Consider the following 18,724-nt stretch of genomic DNA (forward strand, 5'->3'; position numbering starts at 1 on the left):
TAAAAAGTGTTATTGGCCTTATCATTTTAAGAGCACCTACAGAAAATAGAGCTTCTGCAAATGGGTGAGATGCCCAGCAGCATGATGGGGTAGGCCTCAGGTCTCACTGTCTGAACTAACAGCAAACACACAGAAATATTTGCCTGTTCCATATTTTGCCTCTTTTTGCTTTGGAGATTTCAGTTGGTGTTCTAAAGTGTTGAGAATAAAGTGAAAACGAATTGGTCAATTTTCTTGAAACTTTTAATGTAACTAATGAAAAGAGACAAGGTGGCAGAGATGGCTTCCTAAAACTCAGTAAGTCCTCAGCATTTCTTGTACATACATTTGAGCAAATATATTGTAGGGTAAATGGAAGTTATCAGGTTTTTCCCATGATCTCACCATTAGTATCTATGATTAATACCTATGGTCTTACATGTGTGCCTGATGGTGGTGCCTGGAGTGTGGTGTGGGCACATCTGAGTCAAGAGATGGCACCTGTAAGAGCAATAGCAGGATGGTGTGGCAGAGGGCCAGTGGCAGAGTGCTGTAGGGACCAGGGAAGAGACGACAAGAGAAGGGCAGAGAGCCAGAAGGAGAGAAGACTCACCAGACACTAGGCACCCTGACAGCTTCCTGACCCCACTCTCCCTGCCAGCTCTGAGCCTGGCTGCCTTACTAAATGGTGTAGGAAGACAAAGCCTGAAAAGGGCCTCCCTGGTGGCATTGGGGTTAAGTCTCAGCATTATGAAGCTATCTTCAGGCACTGGGAACCGAGTACTATCCCAGGCTAGGAGCTGACCCACATGGCACAGCACACCTGTCTTGTCTCGCCTGCTGCTCCTCTCAGCAGTGGGTTTCAGTAGATTCACCTGTTCTGCTCCCACTCTGTCTCCGGGGAATCCTCTCACCACCTAACACCAGTTCTTGTATACATCAAAAAATAAAAAAATGGAAAAATGCACAAAAATATGTAAAAATAAACTAATATAATAAAAAAGAGCTGTCCAATAGCTATTTCCCAAACAAAATGCAAAGATGATCTAAGAAATTGTTTCTGTATGTTTATGATTCCAATAGGACAAGACTCAGAAAACGAGACTTGAATCTCTTTAGTCTCATCTCAGACTTAGTGTATTCTCACTAAATTGGAATTTTCTTAGAACTTTGAATTTTCTTTGACTTCTTGAGAAGTCAAAATTTTATGCACTTCTAATATTTATTTATTTAATCAATCCTCATAAACACCCTGTGACTTAAGTATTATGTTCCCCATTTTACAGATCAGGGGCAGAGTTCTGAAAGGTGAAAACTGTGTGTGAAAGGTCATGCTCCAGTGATGGCAACACTGTTCAAGCAGAATTCTTTACAACCTACATCCCATGTACACGGGAAGATATCACCCTGTATCTTTATTTAATTTTTTACCTTTGCATAGAAGAACTGAGCTTTAGACCAGAGGTATAGGGATGAGAGGGATCAGAGACAGAAGGATCAGCAAAACAGGTGACCTACTGAAATCCACTGCTGGGGGGAGCAGTGGGCAAGACAGAGAAGTCCGCTGTGCCATCTGGGTCAGCTCCCTAGCTGGGGATAGGCCTTGGCGATGATAGTGCTGAGACTTAACCATTAGGTCACCTTGGAGGCCCCTACCTTGCCTGTCTTTTCCTCTTAACCTATCTTTAAAGAAATAGATAAGCAAATTTAAATGTCCTCATAATCACGGAGTCATCTTACCCAAAACTAATGGTAAAATTAGGCTTTTTGAGCATATGCTTGTTAGGCAGTAGGTGGTAAGAAGTGCTTTTACATTTCCCTGCAAATAATTAGTCACCAGTGGTTGAAAAAGCTGTTCCTTTCTTAAGGAGGACACGCATCCTGGGAATCTAGCATTTTCCGACAGGGAAAGGGCCAGAGTCAACAGCAAAGAAAGTATACAGCTGCCAAAATAAGCTGCCAGCAAACCATCCACACTGCCAAAAACAAATCTATTTTGCTTGGCATATGGGTTCACAATTGCCAAACAAGTAGGAACAGCAAGATGAGTGGGTTTTACCAGGTTGAAAAAAACAAAAACCATCAAAGCCACTAGCACTTATGTGATCAAGCATTTAATGTATATTTACAAACTAATATCAAATTTGATTATCATAAGTGAAGGGAAATATAACAAATATGTTTGCAAATTTTATGGTTTAATGCTTGATATTCTTAAATATGGTATGGTTTACCTAGAATCATAGACTCAAGGCCAAAGTAGGACCCTTAGGATTTATAAAATTGAACCCTATCATTTTCCAGAAGTCAAATCCACATCCTTGACAAGTAAATGGCCAAAGATCACACCAGCCTCATACCCACATTTTGAGCCCAAATATTCTCTTTTGCCCAAAGTTATACAACTAACTATTGATAGAACTGGAAGTAGATCTTAAGCTGTCTCTTTTCTTCTCTCCATAGCTTACTCAGTCTTTTATTATCTCAAAGAAGCATATAATTATCAAAAAAAAAAAAAAAAAGCAATCCATGACAGACTATCTAATAAAATAGGTTTCCAAAGATTAAAAAAAGTCATTAAATACTGCAAGTTTGTTTGTTCTACTTCAAATATGAAATTTATTTCACTTCCTGATTTCTCTTGTTTCTTTTCTAGAAAGCCTTAAAACTGATAAACTGACTGGGGGAAATATTCATTATTTCATCTTGCCAAAAGAGGTAGCAAATGCTTAAAATTGATTTAGGATTGAAAACTGTCTCCACACTTTCACCCAAGAGATCAGTTTGAAGTGAGAACTTTCTAAAAAAAACCCACCTCCTTTTAATTTGTAATAGGCACTAGATAATTTCCAAGAATAATAATGTTGGTTTATGGCCTCAAGGAATTTCTACCTTTAAACTTGCTGAATTAGGGGCCTCCCTGGCAGCGCATGGGGTTAAGTCACAGCACTATGAAGCTACTGCAGCCACTGCAGCATGAGCTTGATCGATGGGCAGGGAGCTGACCCACATGGCACAGCAGACCTCTCCCGTCTCAGATCAGTTGATCCGCCGTTTCTGCTCCCCACTGTGTCTCTGGTGAATCCTCTCAACCCCTGCACCTCAGGCCCACAGCCCAGTTCTTATATGCACAAATAAGTAACTCTTTAATAAAAAAATCAAAAATAAACTTACTGAATTATAGATGTCTTACTGTAATTATTTTTGCCAGTATCCAGGCAAGTGAAACATTCTAAGTTATGTTTATTTTCATCTCAGTTCTATTCTGCATTCTACCTGTTGATAATTTTTAGATAGAGTGAAGGTTGTGGTGAAAACCTGTAATGTGGGAATCATAAAAAAGAAAATGTGTAATGAAGAAAAGACAAAAATATTTTGGGGGGACACCCTGGCATCCTCAAGCTCAAGCTTGCTAAGGAGATTCTGCCACCTGCCACATAAAGACAAAACATATGCTTACTGTGCACAGTCCTTCATGGAATGGCTGTGCATAAAGAGAGAAGAGAAAGCATATAGTTTCCCTGTGAAAATATCCAAAGTGGCCCACCTCCTCAGGGATAAATGACCAGCAAAGCAGGGTTGGCCCAGAGCAAGGCCACTGAGGCCCAAAAGCCTGTCACAGTCTAAGGCATCCCCCGGTAGGGACCTGTGCATAGGAAAGTGGGGGAGGGGGGCAGGTACATCTAGAAGGAAAGAGCAAAATCAAAATCAAGATAAAGGCTGCCAATGTCACACCCTACAGGTCTCTCACCCAAATCTGTCTCAAGTATCTCCTTCCGTGTCCCCAAAATCCCTGGTAAAAGCCCAAGGCTGGGAAGCAAGAGGTCCTTATTCTCCTTTTTCCTGTCCTGAGTCTCCAGCTTTCCCTCAGCTGTGCCCTTAAGTGGCCCCCCTTTTTTTAGATTTATGTATTTATGCATGCAGAATAGGGGTACAGGCCAGAGGTGCAGGGGCAGTGAGAGGATTCACAAGAGACAGAGTGGGGAGCAGAACAGGCTGACTGAGGAAGGAAAGGGAGCAGAGGGGCGGTCAGGAGATGTCTCCCACATTGTGGGGTCACCTGCAGGCAGGGATCGAACTCATGCTGAAGTGGCTTTAGTTTCTTAGTGCTGTTCTTTAACCTACTGTGCCACCAGGGAGGGCCCGTGCCTCCCTTTTTATGGAGATACCTCTGTTAACACAAAATAGAAATGCCAGGTATGAATCATCAATAATTCTAAGATTTTGTGTAATACATTTCATAAGATGCATTGGTCAAGACAAAATTTTAAGTAAAAATGTGTTTTTGCCTCAATGGCTTCACATTAGGTCAAGTGTAAGACCTGCAGCGAGATTGGGCTGATGGGATTTTAAAAACTACTGGGAACAGAGTCTGTACATTATATTTCAGTATCCCAGAGTGAAAATAGTTCTTTCTTCTTGAACCTTTGCTTTCCCCCATTTCTGTCACAAAATTTAAGAAAACAAGTGCCATTTTCTCACCTAATCCTCATAGCAACCCAGTGAGGAAAGAAGAATAATTAGATAATTTGCCTAAGTGCACACAGTTAATAGACCATGGATCCAGAATCTCCAGCCTGTTAACTAACTCCAGAAACAATGCTCTGGACCTTAACTGCATTATTCAGGCTAAGTTCTTATGATAGACTGAATTTGTAAAATGGCAGACTCCCAAGAGAGTCTCCACCTCAAATATGCAAGTCAGAAATGCTTGACTTACATAGACCTAGTCATAATAGTTTATTAAATTTCTTAGCTTGCTTTTCTTTGTGGGATCATCCCTGCTACTAAAGACCTTATAGTCATTATAATCACACATGTTTATGTACTTTGCAAAAAGGAAAAATTAGCCTCCAGCCCTACAACAGTCCTACAATTTTTTTTTAAGATTTATTTTATTTATTTGTGTATACAAGAACTGGGATATAAGCCGAATTGTGGGGGTGAAAGGATTCAACAGATCAGAGTGGGGACCAGAAAATGCAGATCTACTGAAATCCACTGCTGAGGGGAGCAGTGGGTGAGACAGGAGAGGTCTGCTGCGCCATGTGCTTCAGCTCCCTAGCTGGGGATCAAACTCATACCTACTGACGTTGGAGATAGTTTGATAGCCCTAAGACTTTAAATCCTGTGCCCCCCAAGGAGTCCTACAAATTCTTATGTGACAATGATTCTGAGTGACTCTCAATACTTACTTATAAAGGGTGTCAGGAGCTCAGGAACTCTAGTTTACAGAAATATGTAAGTCTTCATTAGGTGATTAGCTTATTTTTCTTATCTTGATTAACCTCCAGCTTTTGGAAAAATAGATATAATTTAAGGGAATAAGTTAAAGAAGTTTTGAAAAATTCAGGTAAACAATTGAAACGCATTTTTAAATTATTGTCAAATATATTTTTCCAAAATAATGTATATAACTATTCAATTTACCATGGTCAACAGATTTGATAGCTCAAGAGTATTCTGTGTTGCTTTTGGTGATCCTCAGTGTGCATTTGCACTTCTTACTTGGGGGTCTTCTCTTGCTTTTTTTGCCAAAACATTTATTTTGTTTCTGGATCCACAGAGCACTTTCACTGGGGGAAAGTATCAGCTCTCCTGAAATCAGAGTAAAAATTGTCTTTTTTTTACCATCTAATTTATTTTTAAGTTTGTTTATAGAAGTTTGATTTCTCAGCTGTAGTTTCCATAAAATTCCCCACCACCAAGACACTGTCATCATGATCTCTTGTGCTCTTCCCTCCCCTGTTTTGATCCTTCTGCCTCATAATCCCCTGCTGAATGTCTTTGATTTATAGTTGCCTGCTAACTTTATCTTCTTTTTTTTCCTTATCTTATTTGGTTCCCTATATTCCTTCTATAAGTGAGACCACCCAATATTTTTCTTCTTCCTTCTGACTTATTTCACAGAGGATAATCCCTTCCAGTTTTGTCCATATTGTTGAAAATGGCACAATTTTATCATTTTTGATGGCTGAGAAGTATTGCACTGGGTATATAGACTATATCTTCTTGATCCAGTCATCTGTTTTTGAGCTTGAGTATACCCAAAGGTCAAAAAAAATATTAATTTGAAGTGAAACCTAGAAACCTGCAGCATTGTTGTGGAAAATGGAAACAACCTAAAAAGTTCTTATAGTAAATGAATTTTCTTCCTTAGCCACTGTGATTATTTGGGGTCTGAGGAACCTGTTCTAAGCCAATTCATAATTAGAAATTCACTAATTCAGTCACGCAATTGGTCTGGGAGTAGGTGTGTGACCCAGAATCTACAAATCATAATCTTTCCTTGAAAGTGTTTTCACTGAAGATGGGCTAAATAGATGTCATCTCTTTGTATTTAAGAATATGTAATTAGGGCCTCTCTGGTGGCCCAGGGGTTAAATCTCAGTGCTATGTATCATATAAATATATATTCATATATATGCTCTATATAGCCCATATACATGCAATATTCATAAACATGAATATATTAGATATTTGTGAATCTATAAAGCACATGCATTAAGATATATGTATGAATATATAGCTATGCATAAAATTTGTAAAATATATACATAAAGATATAAAAATATACAATATATTGATATAGTATATTAAAATAGGAAACATAATGCATGCATAAATATATATAAAAGATACATTTATATGCATATACATATAGAGAGAGCGAGATGAAGCATTGATAGACATCTCAGTCCTCATAAGGCCTTGAGATATATCGTCTGTCCCATTTTGTAGTTGAAGGAACCAAGATTTGAAAAGGGTAAAGAATGTGTTCACTTCTCCTTACCACTGGAGGCAGCACTAGGATGTGAACTCTGCATCTGGCCTGGTCTTAGGTCTCTGGACTTAGCTGCTGCAGGATTCTGTGTCAGCAGAAAACTCTGCTCATGCCTGAACAGCCAAAGACCAAGCCAGTAGTTCTGGGGAAACACCCCAGAACAGTTGTTGGGATACCTCTCAAGAGCAGAGGTGAAACAACTACATGGAATAAGATTTCCTTCTGAAGAGTTCTGAGGAAGACCTCTGGGAAATAGCAGTTAGTGCTAGACTAGTTGCTGCTTCTGGGATGGAGCTGGGAGGAGCAGGACTTAAGCTGGTTTGAAGGCCATCATGGAAACAGAGAGTTCAGCAAGTGGGGATTCCCAGTAGTAAGTGAAAGAACAAAGCACAGTTGGTAACAAGCCCTAGTCACCATTGTAGGAGTCACTAGGGTGTTTTACAGCCACTGCCTGCCCTTGAAGTGTCTCCAGTTAAAACTGCAGTGGGAGGGGGGCCTCCCTAGTGGCCTAGGGGTTGAGTCTCAGACCTGTCACCTCTGCAGCCTGAGCTCAATCCCCAGCCAGGGAGCTGACCCACACGGCGCAAACAACCTCTCCTGTATTGCCCCCACTGCCTCTCCTCAGTAGTAGATTTCAGTAGATCCACTTGCTCTGGTCCCTGCTCTGTCTCTGATGAATCCTCTCACCCCCTGCACCTCTGGCCTACACCTCAGCTATTCTTTGAAAACAAACAAATTGCAGCAGCATTATGTGTCTGTCATAGTAACTTGAGTAACAAATGACTTAGTTCTTTTCCCAACTGACTTGATTTTCATTCTTTCGGTCCTGGACAGACTTTTCCTCTTTCATTCAAATTTGCTGCCAGCCCAAGAGCAGTTTTACAGAACTCAGCAGATTTTAGTAATAAACACCCACTGATTATTATTACCATGTACATCTAAAATATCATAAGCATGCCTCCAGGTTAGTAGGGAACCGACTAGCTTATCAAAACACTTTCTTCACAAAGCCCAAAGTTAATCATAAGACACTGAAAGAATCTAAAGTATGGCCTATTAAAATCAGTTGGAGGGCCCCTAGATGAGCAATAAAATCAATGTATTGCTGGCCCTCCCGGGTGGCGCAGCAGGTTAAAGCACAGCACTAAGAAGCTGAAACCACTTCTGCATGAGTTCGATTCCCGCCTGCCCCGGAGGTGACCACATGGCGTGACAGACGTCTCCTGGCCCGCCCGCTGCTCCCCTCAGCAGTGTACTTCGTCGATCTGCCTGTTCTGCTCCCTACTCTGTCTCTGGTGAAGTCTTTCGCCACCCCTGAGTCTCTGGCCTGTACCCTAGTTCTGTATGCACAAATAAATAAATCTTTAAAAAAAAATCAATGTATTGCTGATACTGTGAATTTTCAATATCATCTCTTTAAAAGGCAGGAAAAATACCTTTTTCATAGGAACAGCATTACTGGGAGTGGGTAACCCACTTCTTGGTCCTGAGACCCTGAACGCTAGAAATTATGTAATAGAGTCTGAAATGTAAAGAGATAGCAAAGATTCTGCTGCAGTTGCAGTGTTTATTTAAATTTCCTTCATTCCACCTTTTTTCTTTCTCTCCCACGTTGTGTTCTGGGGTCAGAAAACATTCAAGGTTTACAACTGGGAAAAATATTTATATTGTAATGTTATGGGCTCAGGCCTCACTGTAGCCTCGCTTTGCTATTAGGCAGCACAGCTGAAAATATTTGCGTTTATTCCCTGCCCTGAAGTTTACAATCTCAAGATAAGAACAGTGTGAACATAAAATGATTCCACCAAGAGAACATTCTAATTTTTCTGGCATCATCTATAAGAGACAAACAGTAACAATTTGGATTGCACCATCCACATTTAAGCATCAGGAAAGAGATTCAATCAAGTGGTTCTCTATCTTGAAACTTGCCACAATCACTAAGGACTTTTACCTTTTAACTGAAAATTCTCTTCAGCTATAACTCCCTAGAACAGGAGTCCTTCCTGAAGGAAAAAAAGAAGTCTATAAAAAAAATCAAATTTAGTTAAATAAAAAAATCAAGACAATCTGGGGGAATAATTTAAATCAACTTTTTTTTTGTTCTGAGAAAGAGAAAATGGCTTCTCCACATTGATGATTTGTTCATCTCTGAAACTTAGTGGATATGGGGAAAGCAAAATATATGTTTAGTACATACCCTATAAGTACAAAAATTATGCTTGATAGCAGTGTAACATTTTGATAGCTATAAACCAATATATATTGAAAACCACTCAAGAATATGGGATCCCACATTTAAATGACTTTAAGTAGTAATTCAGTCCGGCCTCTAATTTGTGCTCAGAGTGTAGAAGAGAATTGGAAGATGAAGACCACAATTACATAAGCTTGAGCCATTAGTGAAATTAAATATAGCACGCATAAACACAAAGAGTTTATTTAAAATAAATCAAATATCCTCATGTCGAAGCCACAAATTATGAAATTGCATATGGTTTTCATACTAACACCAAAACCTTTCAATGGCATGCACAACTGACTAACTGTCTTTCCATGGCCTGGGTTGTGACTGAGCCAACCCACATATCCAGCAATGCAACCCCCTACTGCTGATGCAATTCGTGGTCAAAGGACCGGGCATGGCAGGACCCTACAGCCATCTTCACACAGAGGTCCCAGGACAGAGATTTTGAATGAGGTCAAACACTGAATACTGATGTGTTTCCACATAATTGAGATATATTGTTGGTCATCTTATCAGAATAAAATATCATGGGTGGTGGCATCATTTCATTTACTTTGTTTATTGTGTATGATTTTGTTACTCCTTTTTTCTCACCTTTATCCCTTTTATACCCTTTGAACTTTCTGTCCTTCCCTCTTAACTTCAGAAATCTCACTTTGTTGGGCTCTCCTGTGGGCCTAGGGTTGAGGCTCAGCGCTGTCATTGCTGTCCCCAACCAGGGAGCTGACCCACATAGGGTAGCAGCAGACCTCTCTGTCTTGCCCGATGCTCTCCTTAGCAAGTGTTTCAGTCCACCTACCTTTTCTGCTCCCCACTCTGTCTCTGGTGAATTCTCTCACCCTCTCCCTGCATTTCTGGTCTTCTAAGCAAAAATAAAAAAATAAATAAGAGTAAAGAACTCTCATTCCACTGGTGTCCACTGGTTTTTGTAAGTATTTTGTCTTCTTTAATTTTGTCATATAAATGTCCAGTGCTTGCCTCTGTCATTCTACTTGCTTTACTGCACATAATTACCTAGAACACTTTCTCTTGTGCTGCAAGTTGCAACGTTTTGTCTTTTGTTATGGCTGAATAATATTCTTGTGTGCAAGAATATTATCTTCTAAATTCACTCTCTATCAGTGAACACTTAAGTTGTCTCCATGTGTCCTAGTTATACTAAATAATGTTTCAGTAAACATTGTAGAGCATGTACATTTTTGAGTTGATGCTTTCATGTTCTACAGAGAGATGCTGGCGAGTGACATTGCTGGATCTTAAGGCACTTTTTGTGATAGGGTGGTCCCCAGGGAAAGGGGAAGTTTCATGTTCCCTGCTCCACCCAAAGGAGGGTAGAGCTGAGCAGGGAGGAAAAGCTAGAGAGGAAACTGGGGAAGAAAGGAAGCAGGGTGGAGAGCCAGAAGGAGACCTGGAGGAGGCACGTGGAGCAGAGACATGTGAAGAAGCGGCTCTTGTTTCTTGGCCCTGGACTATTTGAAACAGATGTAGTTGAGAGACTCATGGGGAGGTTGACTATGGAGCTTTGGTCTTGATTTTTATTTTGCTCCTATTGCCTCAGAAGTACTGGGCCCCTTTTGTCCCTTCCCTATGGGTCCCCACCAGGAGGTGCAGGTTTTTAGGCCTAAGTGAACCTGCTTTGGGCCAACCCTGTTTCACTGGACATTTACCCATGAGGGGATGGGTCACTTTCGATTAGTTTCAATTTAGAAACTATATTCTCCCTCTTTTCTTCTGCATGTGCCTCCTCCAGGTTTCCTTCGGGCTCTCCATCCTTTCTCCTCCCTGCTCAGCTCCACTCTCCCTTTGGCAAGGTAGTAGGGAAATTCTAACCTCCCCTTCTCCTTAAGGCCACCTTACTACAATTTTATTTTTAGTGCTTTTTTTTTTTAAGATTTATTTATTTGTGCATACAGAACTGGGTGCAGGCAAGAGGCTCAGGGGAGGTGAGAGGCTTCACCAGAGACAGAGTGGGGAGCCGAACAGGCAGATCTACGAAGTACACTGCTGAGGGGAGCAGCGGTTGGGTCAGGAGAGGTCTGCCACGCCATGTGGTCACCCCCGGGGAAGGCGGGAATCGAACTCATGCCGGCCGAAGCAGCTCTATATTCTCAGTGCTGTGCTTTAACCCGCTGCGCCACCAGGTAGGGCCATATTTTTAGTGTTTTAAAGTAAATGCAGGGTCCTCCTGGTGGTCCAGTGGGTTAAAGTGCAGCTCTCAACAAAGCTAGCCATAGCCGCTTCAGCGTGAGTTCCATCCAAGGTCTGGAGCAGTGCGAGTTCCGTCCAAGGCCCACATGGCCCAGCAGACCTCTCCTGACCCGCCCGCTGCTCCCCTCACCAGTGTACCTTGTGGGTCTACCTGTTCTTCTCCCCACTCTGTCTATGATGAATCTCCTCAGCCCCTGCACCTCTGGTCTGTACCCCAGTTCTATATGTATAAATAAGTGAATCTTAAAAAAAAAGAAAAAAAAATAAAGCTAATGCAGTTCTCTTTTCAAAATAGCTTCACCAGTTTACATTCTTACTAATAGAATGATAGGGCTTTTCGTTCCCTACATCCTCTCCAGCACTTACTGGTGAAAATCTATTTTATATGAGCCATTCTCAAGGGTGAAAGATGCCATTTCATTGTGGCTTTAATATGAATTTTCTAATTAAAAGTGATAATGGACATTTTCATGTTGGTTGGCCTTCTGGATATCCAGTTTGGTATCTTTTTAAATACCTATATCGATAAATAGAAGGGGAAAATACCACAAGAATAAAAGACTCTTTGAAAGAGCTTAGTGTTGTGTTTCTCTGTAAATCATTTATTTCCCTTTTGTACCTACCTTTGCTTTGACACATTAAGTGCAGGATATAATGTCTTTATACATTTCTAGAACTGGTCAACTTCCAAAAACTATGTGCAGAAAGTAGCAGAGAGGTAGGAAGAGAATGGGCAACGGAGCCAGATCAAATCATATCTAATCTTGGTTCTGTCTGTAAGGGCCACTGCCCTTGAACACACCTTGAATCTGAATGGCTCATCTAGAAAATCAGAGGGTAAGACCTGTCATCAAAGACTGTCCCACTAATGCTAAATAAAGGGACCAATGTAGTATCTGCTCATAACTAGAACAGTAAGTAGCAGGTACTATATTATATTATTATTATTATTACAAACTATGGCTAGTTTGTCATCATTATTAATAATAAAATTATGAAGCATCTACATAATAAGGCTACTGGCGGCTGCTGGAGGGCTATTTCTTTCTGTTATACTCATTCTGCTTCTTGCATTTTGACCCTCATTGTCCTGTTCATTTCTAAGATCCCATTTATTTCTATGTCTGATAACACTTTCCTATGTTTTCTGTGTACCATGGTGGGATAAAGGTGTGAATTGCTACTGATGGGAAATGGAGATGCTTTTAATGAGTAAAGCTTCAGGAATAATGTCCTGAGTCTTTCTGAATAGAAGGAGAATATTTAAAAGAAAGGGCTGTTTTAGACCAGTGTTAATATGGTAGCTAACAACAATTTAAAGTTTTAAATTTAGGTAATAGGTTTCCCAAAATGGGCATATTTTTGCATCCATTCTAGTGCTGATTTCCATTTCCCTTATTAGAAGTAAGGATGATATATATATATATATGTATGTATGTATGTATGTATGTATGTATGTATGTATGTATGTATAGAAAGAGAGAAAGAAATGATGATAGATAGGTAGGTGTGTGTGTGTGTGTGTGTGTGTGTATTCAGGGCAACTGATACTTAGCTAAAGTTTAAATAGATGACTTAATAGTATCAAGGATACTTTCTTCATATCATTGTGCATAAGCACCTTAATGACTTAAAACCACGTGGATATGAAATTGCACAAAGTCCATCTAGTTAAAATGATGATGATGCAACCAGATGATATTATCCCAGATAATATTATTACTATGTTTATTGTATCTTTTTTATCTTATTCTTTAACAGCTTTCATTGGATTTTACACACACACACATACACACACATATATTTGTTGATCTCTTTCCCTCTGTTCTGATAGAAATTTGGAATTTGGGGTACTGGACCATAGGGAAAAAATGAATATTTGTGATTTAATTATCATAAATGATTGATATGAACAAGTTGTTTAGAAATAGGCCACCTAGTCTCATACACCAAATACTTGATCAGTGTTTGTTTTTCTTAATTCACTGAGCAGTAAATTATTTATTTATTTACTTATTTCTTCACTCATTCACTCATTCTTTCTTTCTTTCTTTCATTCATTCATTCATTCATTCATTCATTCATTCATCCAGAACTGTGGTACAGGCCAGAGGTGAGAGGATTCACCAGAGATAGAGTAGGGAGCAGAACAGGCAGATCATCGAAACACAATGCTGAGGGGAGCAGTGGGCAAGACAGGAGAGGTCTGCCATGCCAGGTGGATCACCTCTGGGGCTAGGGTTCGAACTGGCACTGAAGTGGCTGTGGTCAGCATGCAGTGCTGCGCCCTAACAGGCTGCACCACCAGGGAGGGAGGGCCTGCAGCTGTTTTTTGTTTTTGTTTTTTGTTTTTTTTTTTTAAGATTTATTTTATTTACTTTTTTGCATAGAAGAACAGGGATTCAGGCCAGAGGTGCGGGAATGAGAGGAGTCACCAGAGGCAGAGTGGGGAACAAAGCAGAATGATTGACTGAAACACACTGCTGAGTGGAGCAACCGGTGAGACAGGAGAGGTCTTCTAGGCTATAAGTGGATCAACTCCCTGGCCTGGGATCAAACTCAGGCCACAGTGGTTGGTGATAGCTTCATGGTGCTGAGACTTTAACCCCTGCACCACCAGGGAGGCCAGTTGTAATTTCATGGTTACTTAGCTTTGTCCTCCTCAGAGCTGAGTGAGTGACTGGGACTGTTACTCAGGAACTAATGTGCACATTTCTGGTTTCCATTGTAGGTGCATCCACTTTGCTACCAAGCTTGCTCTGCTTACTGCTGCCTGCTCTCGGCGTCCTTGTCTACTTGGAATTCTGAATGTGGTGTGACAGCTGCTGTTCTCAGACCAGCTCAGAGGACAAACACCCCTGTGATGACTACGATTCCTTCCAACTCCTGTGGCTCCATCCTAAGAAAAATAAAGTATCCATTAACAAACTATCCAACTGATTTACAATAATATTATGACCGAGGCATTCAGGAACCCTTTCATCCAAAAGAATAAACTTTTAAATGGATATAAAATGATTTTTAACTCGTTCCAATATGCCTTATAAACCACTTAACCTGATTCTGTGACAGTTGCATGATTTAATCCAATGGGACAAGTTACAGTGTTTAATTCTATAGGCTGTAGAGTGAAAGTAAAATCACCATACACAGGTGCTTTAAATTTAATAACAAGTTGTGAAATATCATAGAGGTTGAAATGTTGATTGTATGTGGTATATGTAAGAGTAATACAGTCTTTCGTACTATCTTCTTTGTTTAGGGTCTTGCATATTTTTGAGTGACCCCTATCATCAGGACATTTTGAGTTTTCTTGAAAAAAAAAATAGTCTAGCAACATAAATTCCATTGTCTAGATAATTTTACTGAATGATTTGAAATAATTTGATTATTGAAGCCCAAATGCCATGACTTATCAGTGTTCTTATTTTTCAAAGTATTTTCTAAATATTTGATTTTCAGATTCAGTAATACCTTTCAGTTAGTTTTTTTAATAGTAAAGTCCACATACCATATAAAGTTTTGTACTTCTGTATTCTATTTCCAAAGTTATGTTATTTATGCTTTTCTTATCAATTTCAAACCATAAAAATCAAAGTTCTTATCTAGAGTATTATGATTCACTGTATTTATTCATATATGAAATGATGAATTTTGAAAGTGCTTCCATTTTTTTAAATTGAGGTGTGACAGTCTTTACACAGCTAGGAATACATGGCAGTTGTGAGAATACTAATTATCTAACACTATTCTAATATCTTTCTTTCTATGCATCATAAAAATGATGCAGTCAAACATTTCTTTATTAAAGGTATGGGATAAAAATCTACCTGTAGGTCAGAAAAACTACAGTAATCCTTCTTTTTAAAAACTTAATTTAAGCTCATCATTCATTTCAATGCAATACTGAAAACTGGCTAAAAGTACCAAATCAATATGTTGCAAATGATACTTTGAAGGCAGGCCAGGAGACAACTGATGTGTTTCTGCAAATGATGTCTCTTGCATGTTGGTGCTTAGGTTTTATAGGTTGTGAAAAGGAAGACACACATTTCTTCATTCTCCATGGTGTGCAGAGAAATGTGTTTGAGTGTGGATGTGAAAGAAATTGAATACTAAAGGATTAGCTGGCTCATGAGATGGTGCAATGTCTGATGATTCAAGAGGTATTATCCTATTTTACTAGCACAACCTTGCTAATTAGAGATAGAGTTTATCTTTTTAGAAAGGATACCGTATAGGTTCATAAAAGAATATTTACAGGGAGCAAAATAGATCTATTACTACTTTACCCCAGCCCCTTTCTTTGATTTTTAATTTGTATAATTTTTGTACTATATATCTATGTGTAAATGTTTAAATCTTTCGTTAGGAAAATATCAATAAATATTTCATTAGTTTACATTTATAACTCCATTATAAAATGAAGCTTTTTAAAACAATAAGTGAAATGGATGATTTCCCATGGAAGTATGTCAACAGTCTTAAGATCATAAAATACTTAATTATTTGAAAACAAACGCAGTATCTTCATGTTTTAGAGAAATGAATACTCTGAAAGCCTTCTGTACAAATGTTTGTGTTTTCATTGTTACACTTTGGGTTCTTTCACAATTTGACCCATGTTGGGCAGTTTTATATAACTGGCAACAACCAAAACTTTGCATGCTCACCTTTTATTTCTATGTATGGAAATAAAACAAAGCAAAACGTGAAATTTTGCATGAAAAGGTTCTGAAAGATAGGAGACAGACTTTGGAGGTTGTTTGCTTCATTTTAAATTTGTGGCAGAGACAAGGTGAATTCAATCTCATATACTGATAACTCAAGATTTTCATTTTCTCATGCTCTTGTACAAATTTGACTTGGACCATCAGTTTTAAACTGTTGTCAAACTAACGTATTGTCTGCTTTAAGATACAAGATTCTTAATTAAACTTTATATAGCTCTAGATACATCTGATTTTTCTTTGTATTTCAGGAAAGGTGATAGTAGTTTTATTTGATACTGATAACTATTGAATTGACTTTTTAGTTCTTTTTTATCATTTTTCAATGGAGTAGTATAGGACTGTGCTTTGTCCTTTTTATGAATGAAAACAAATTATAAAGAAATAAATGTCTTACTGTTACCCAAGAGATGACCAGTGTCCTTTCAATCTACATAATTGAAACTCCACTGTTACGATTCCACTGTCAGTTCAAAAGCATGGAGTACATATTCCTTGTCACACTGTGGCTCAACATTCGTTCTACAAAAATTGTAGATGTAGACACAACACACACCGTGGGTTGTACACACAGGCTGAAATAAGGTCACCTGATAAGTTACTAATTTATGAAGATGTCAGTGAAAAGCATGCAATCCAGTGCCAGCCATGAAAATGTGCTATTATGTGCTTCCAGAATAAGAAATGAGTTAACCCTGAACAAGTTGGTCTTCTAAGAGAAAAATCTGCATAAAAGCAGGACCATAGACAGGGATTTGGTAGAAGAGATGCCTTCTCTGAGTCCTGAGAAAAACCGAGCCCAAACGTCTGAATCCCGGGGCCTCGTGTGTTCTGCCTCACAACTTCTGTGTCCTCATTGTGAATGTGCGTTGACATTCTGACCTTGCTTCCTTTCTCATGGGACTTGCTTGTCTCCTGGATCTTGGCTTCCCTTTTGGGCTCTGCCTCTGTTTCTCGACCTTAAGTATTGGATTTCTTCTATTCTAATATTTTACTTCTGGTATTTGACCTGGGATCGACCTTAGCTCTCATTCCCCAAGCTTTAGGAGATCAAAGCTGCTTTCTGTGTGAGTGTTTTCAGTGTTAGCGGGTCTCAAATTTGGGTTGTCCATCAAGACCACATGAAGAATTTGAACAAGTAAAATGGATTCTGTGGAACAGTCTAGACCTACTAACTTAGAATCATGGGAGTGAAGCACAAGAATTTGTCTTTTAGGTTGTTCAGAAACACCTGACAGGGAGCCAGTTTTGGGAAAACAGCTTTTCACGATTACTACAAGCTCTAGATTAACTTATTTTTAATCAAATCAGTAATAACAGCATCGTGTATAAGAAATTTCAATATCTCAAAAAAAATCATTCTCTAAAATGTTAGTTTGTGCATTCATTCTTTCAGTTCTACAGTGTAAGGATCAAAATGTTATGTACTTTTTCACTAACAGACATAAACCCTGATTTGTTTCTAAAACCCAAGCAACAGACTGAAGTTCACGTCAGAAGATTTCTTCTCTAAAGGAATGTGGATTACTTTAATTTTTCCCCTTCATGTGACTTGGGAAGTTAATTAAATTTTAATACTTAATTTCCTGAGTCTATAATCTTCTGGTAGTTGCTAATAAAAAGATTGATGAAAGCTACCTCGCTCCTACTTGAAGAAATTTTTATTTTTTCAGAATAGAATCAATTCTAGTTTAGAATAAGCTGACATTAAGATAACTTGATGGGGAATGCAAATTAGATTTCTACATTTAAAAAAATTGTAAACAAAAGATGTTAATTACTAGTGATAATGTGATTCTTGGGGGTAATATCTCTATCTATGGGGCTATTATCATTTGGTTCTAGAATTCAACCCAGCTCTTTCTGAAGACAAATTATGAAAGGAAGAAACTTGGTCTTTTGTATCCTGTCCCCTCAGTTATGTACAGTTACTTTGATGCATTGAAAGAAAACGGTGAATAACTTCTCACCTGTATTCACTTCCTACGGTTGCTTTGACAAATGACCATAATGGAGTGGCTTCCAAAAACAGGAATTGATTCTCTCATAAGCTGATCCAACCTGGAATTCGAGGTGTCAGCAAGGCTTTTCCCTCTGCAGACACTGAGGGAGAAACTAGCTGTGCTTCTTTCCCTCCCTGTGTGGCTATAGGTATCTGCCCTTGTCACGTGGTCTTTTTCCTGTATATCTTGGTATTCAGATTGCCCTCATCTCTTGAAGGCATCCATCACTGGATTAGTGTCCACCCTAATCTAGTTTGACCTCATTTTAATTTCACTGCATCTGTAAAAATCTCTATTTCCAAATAAAATTGCTTTCAGAGGTAATAGGTGTGTGTAAATGCTGGGAAAATACAATACAATCCAGTATACACTTTTCCTGTATACTGGGGCCTACCTAGTGATTCAGGGGTTAAAACTCACCCCTATCAAGCTGGTAACAATAGCCATTGCAGCCTGAATTCAATCCCTGAGCTGGGAACTGATCCACATGATGGAGCAGACTTCTCCTATCTCACCCACTGCTCCCCTCAGCAGTGGATTTCAATAGATCTGCCTGTTCTGCTCCTCAATCTGTCTCTGGTGAGTCCTTTTACCCCACACACTTCTAGCACACACCCCAGTTCTTGTATGCATAAATAAATAAAAATAAATCTGAATAAATAATGATATGTGTATAATTGTCATTCACAGAAAGAAGAACATGCTGGAAATACTGCTCTCAGTGTGTTTTAAGAAAGCACACAACATACTGTAGTATGGATGGATTGCAAAT

General features: G+C 39.1%; 1 protein-coding gene across 2 annotated transcripts in view; it reads left to right on the plus strand.

Moving 5' to 3' along the window:
• The window catches only part of CNTN1 (contactin 1), a 289,880-nt gene extending 273,522 nt beyond the window's left edge, over positions 1-16,358 (plus strand). For both annotated transcript variants that reach the window (XM_012734143.1, XM_012734142.1), the window contains exon 24: positions 13,951-16,358. In XM_012734143.1, coding sequence (XP_012589597.1) covers positions 13,951-14,027 — 77 coding nt within the window. In that variant the 3' untranslated portion in view covers positions 14,028-16,358. The remainder of the gene's footprint in view (positions 1-13,950) is intronic.
• The last annotated feature ends 2,366 nt before the right edge of the window (positions 16,359-18,724 follow it).

The sequence above is a fragment of the Condylura cristata genome, unplaced genomic scaffold (genome assembly GCF_000260355.1).
Source record: "Condylura cristata isolate star-nosed mole 26May11 unplaced genomic scaffold, ConCri1.0 scaffold00047, whole genome shotgun sequence".
In the NCBI taxonomy this organism is placed as follows: Eukaryota; Metazoa; Chordata; class Mammalia; order Eulipotyphla; family Talpidae; genus Condylura; species Condylura cristata.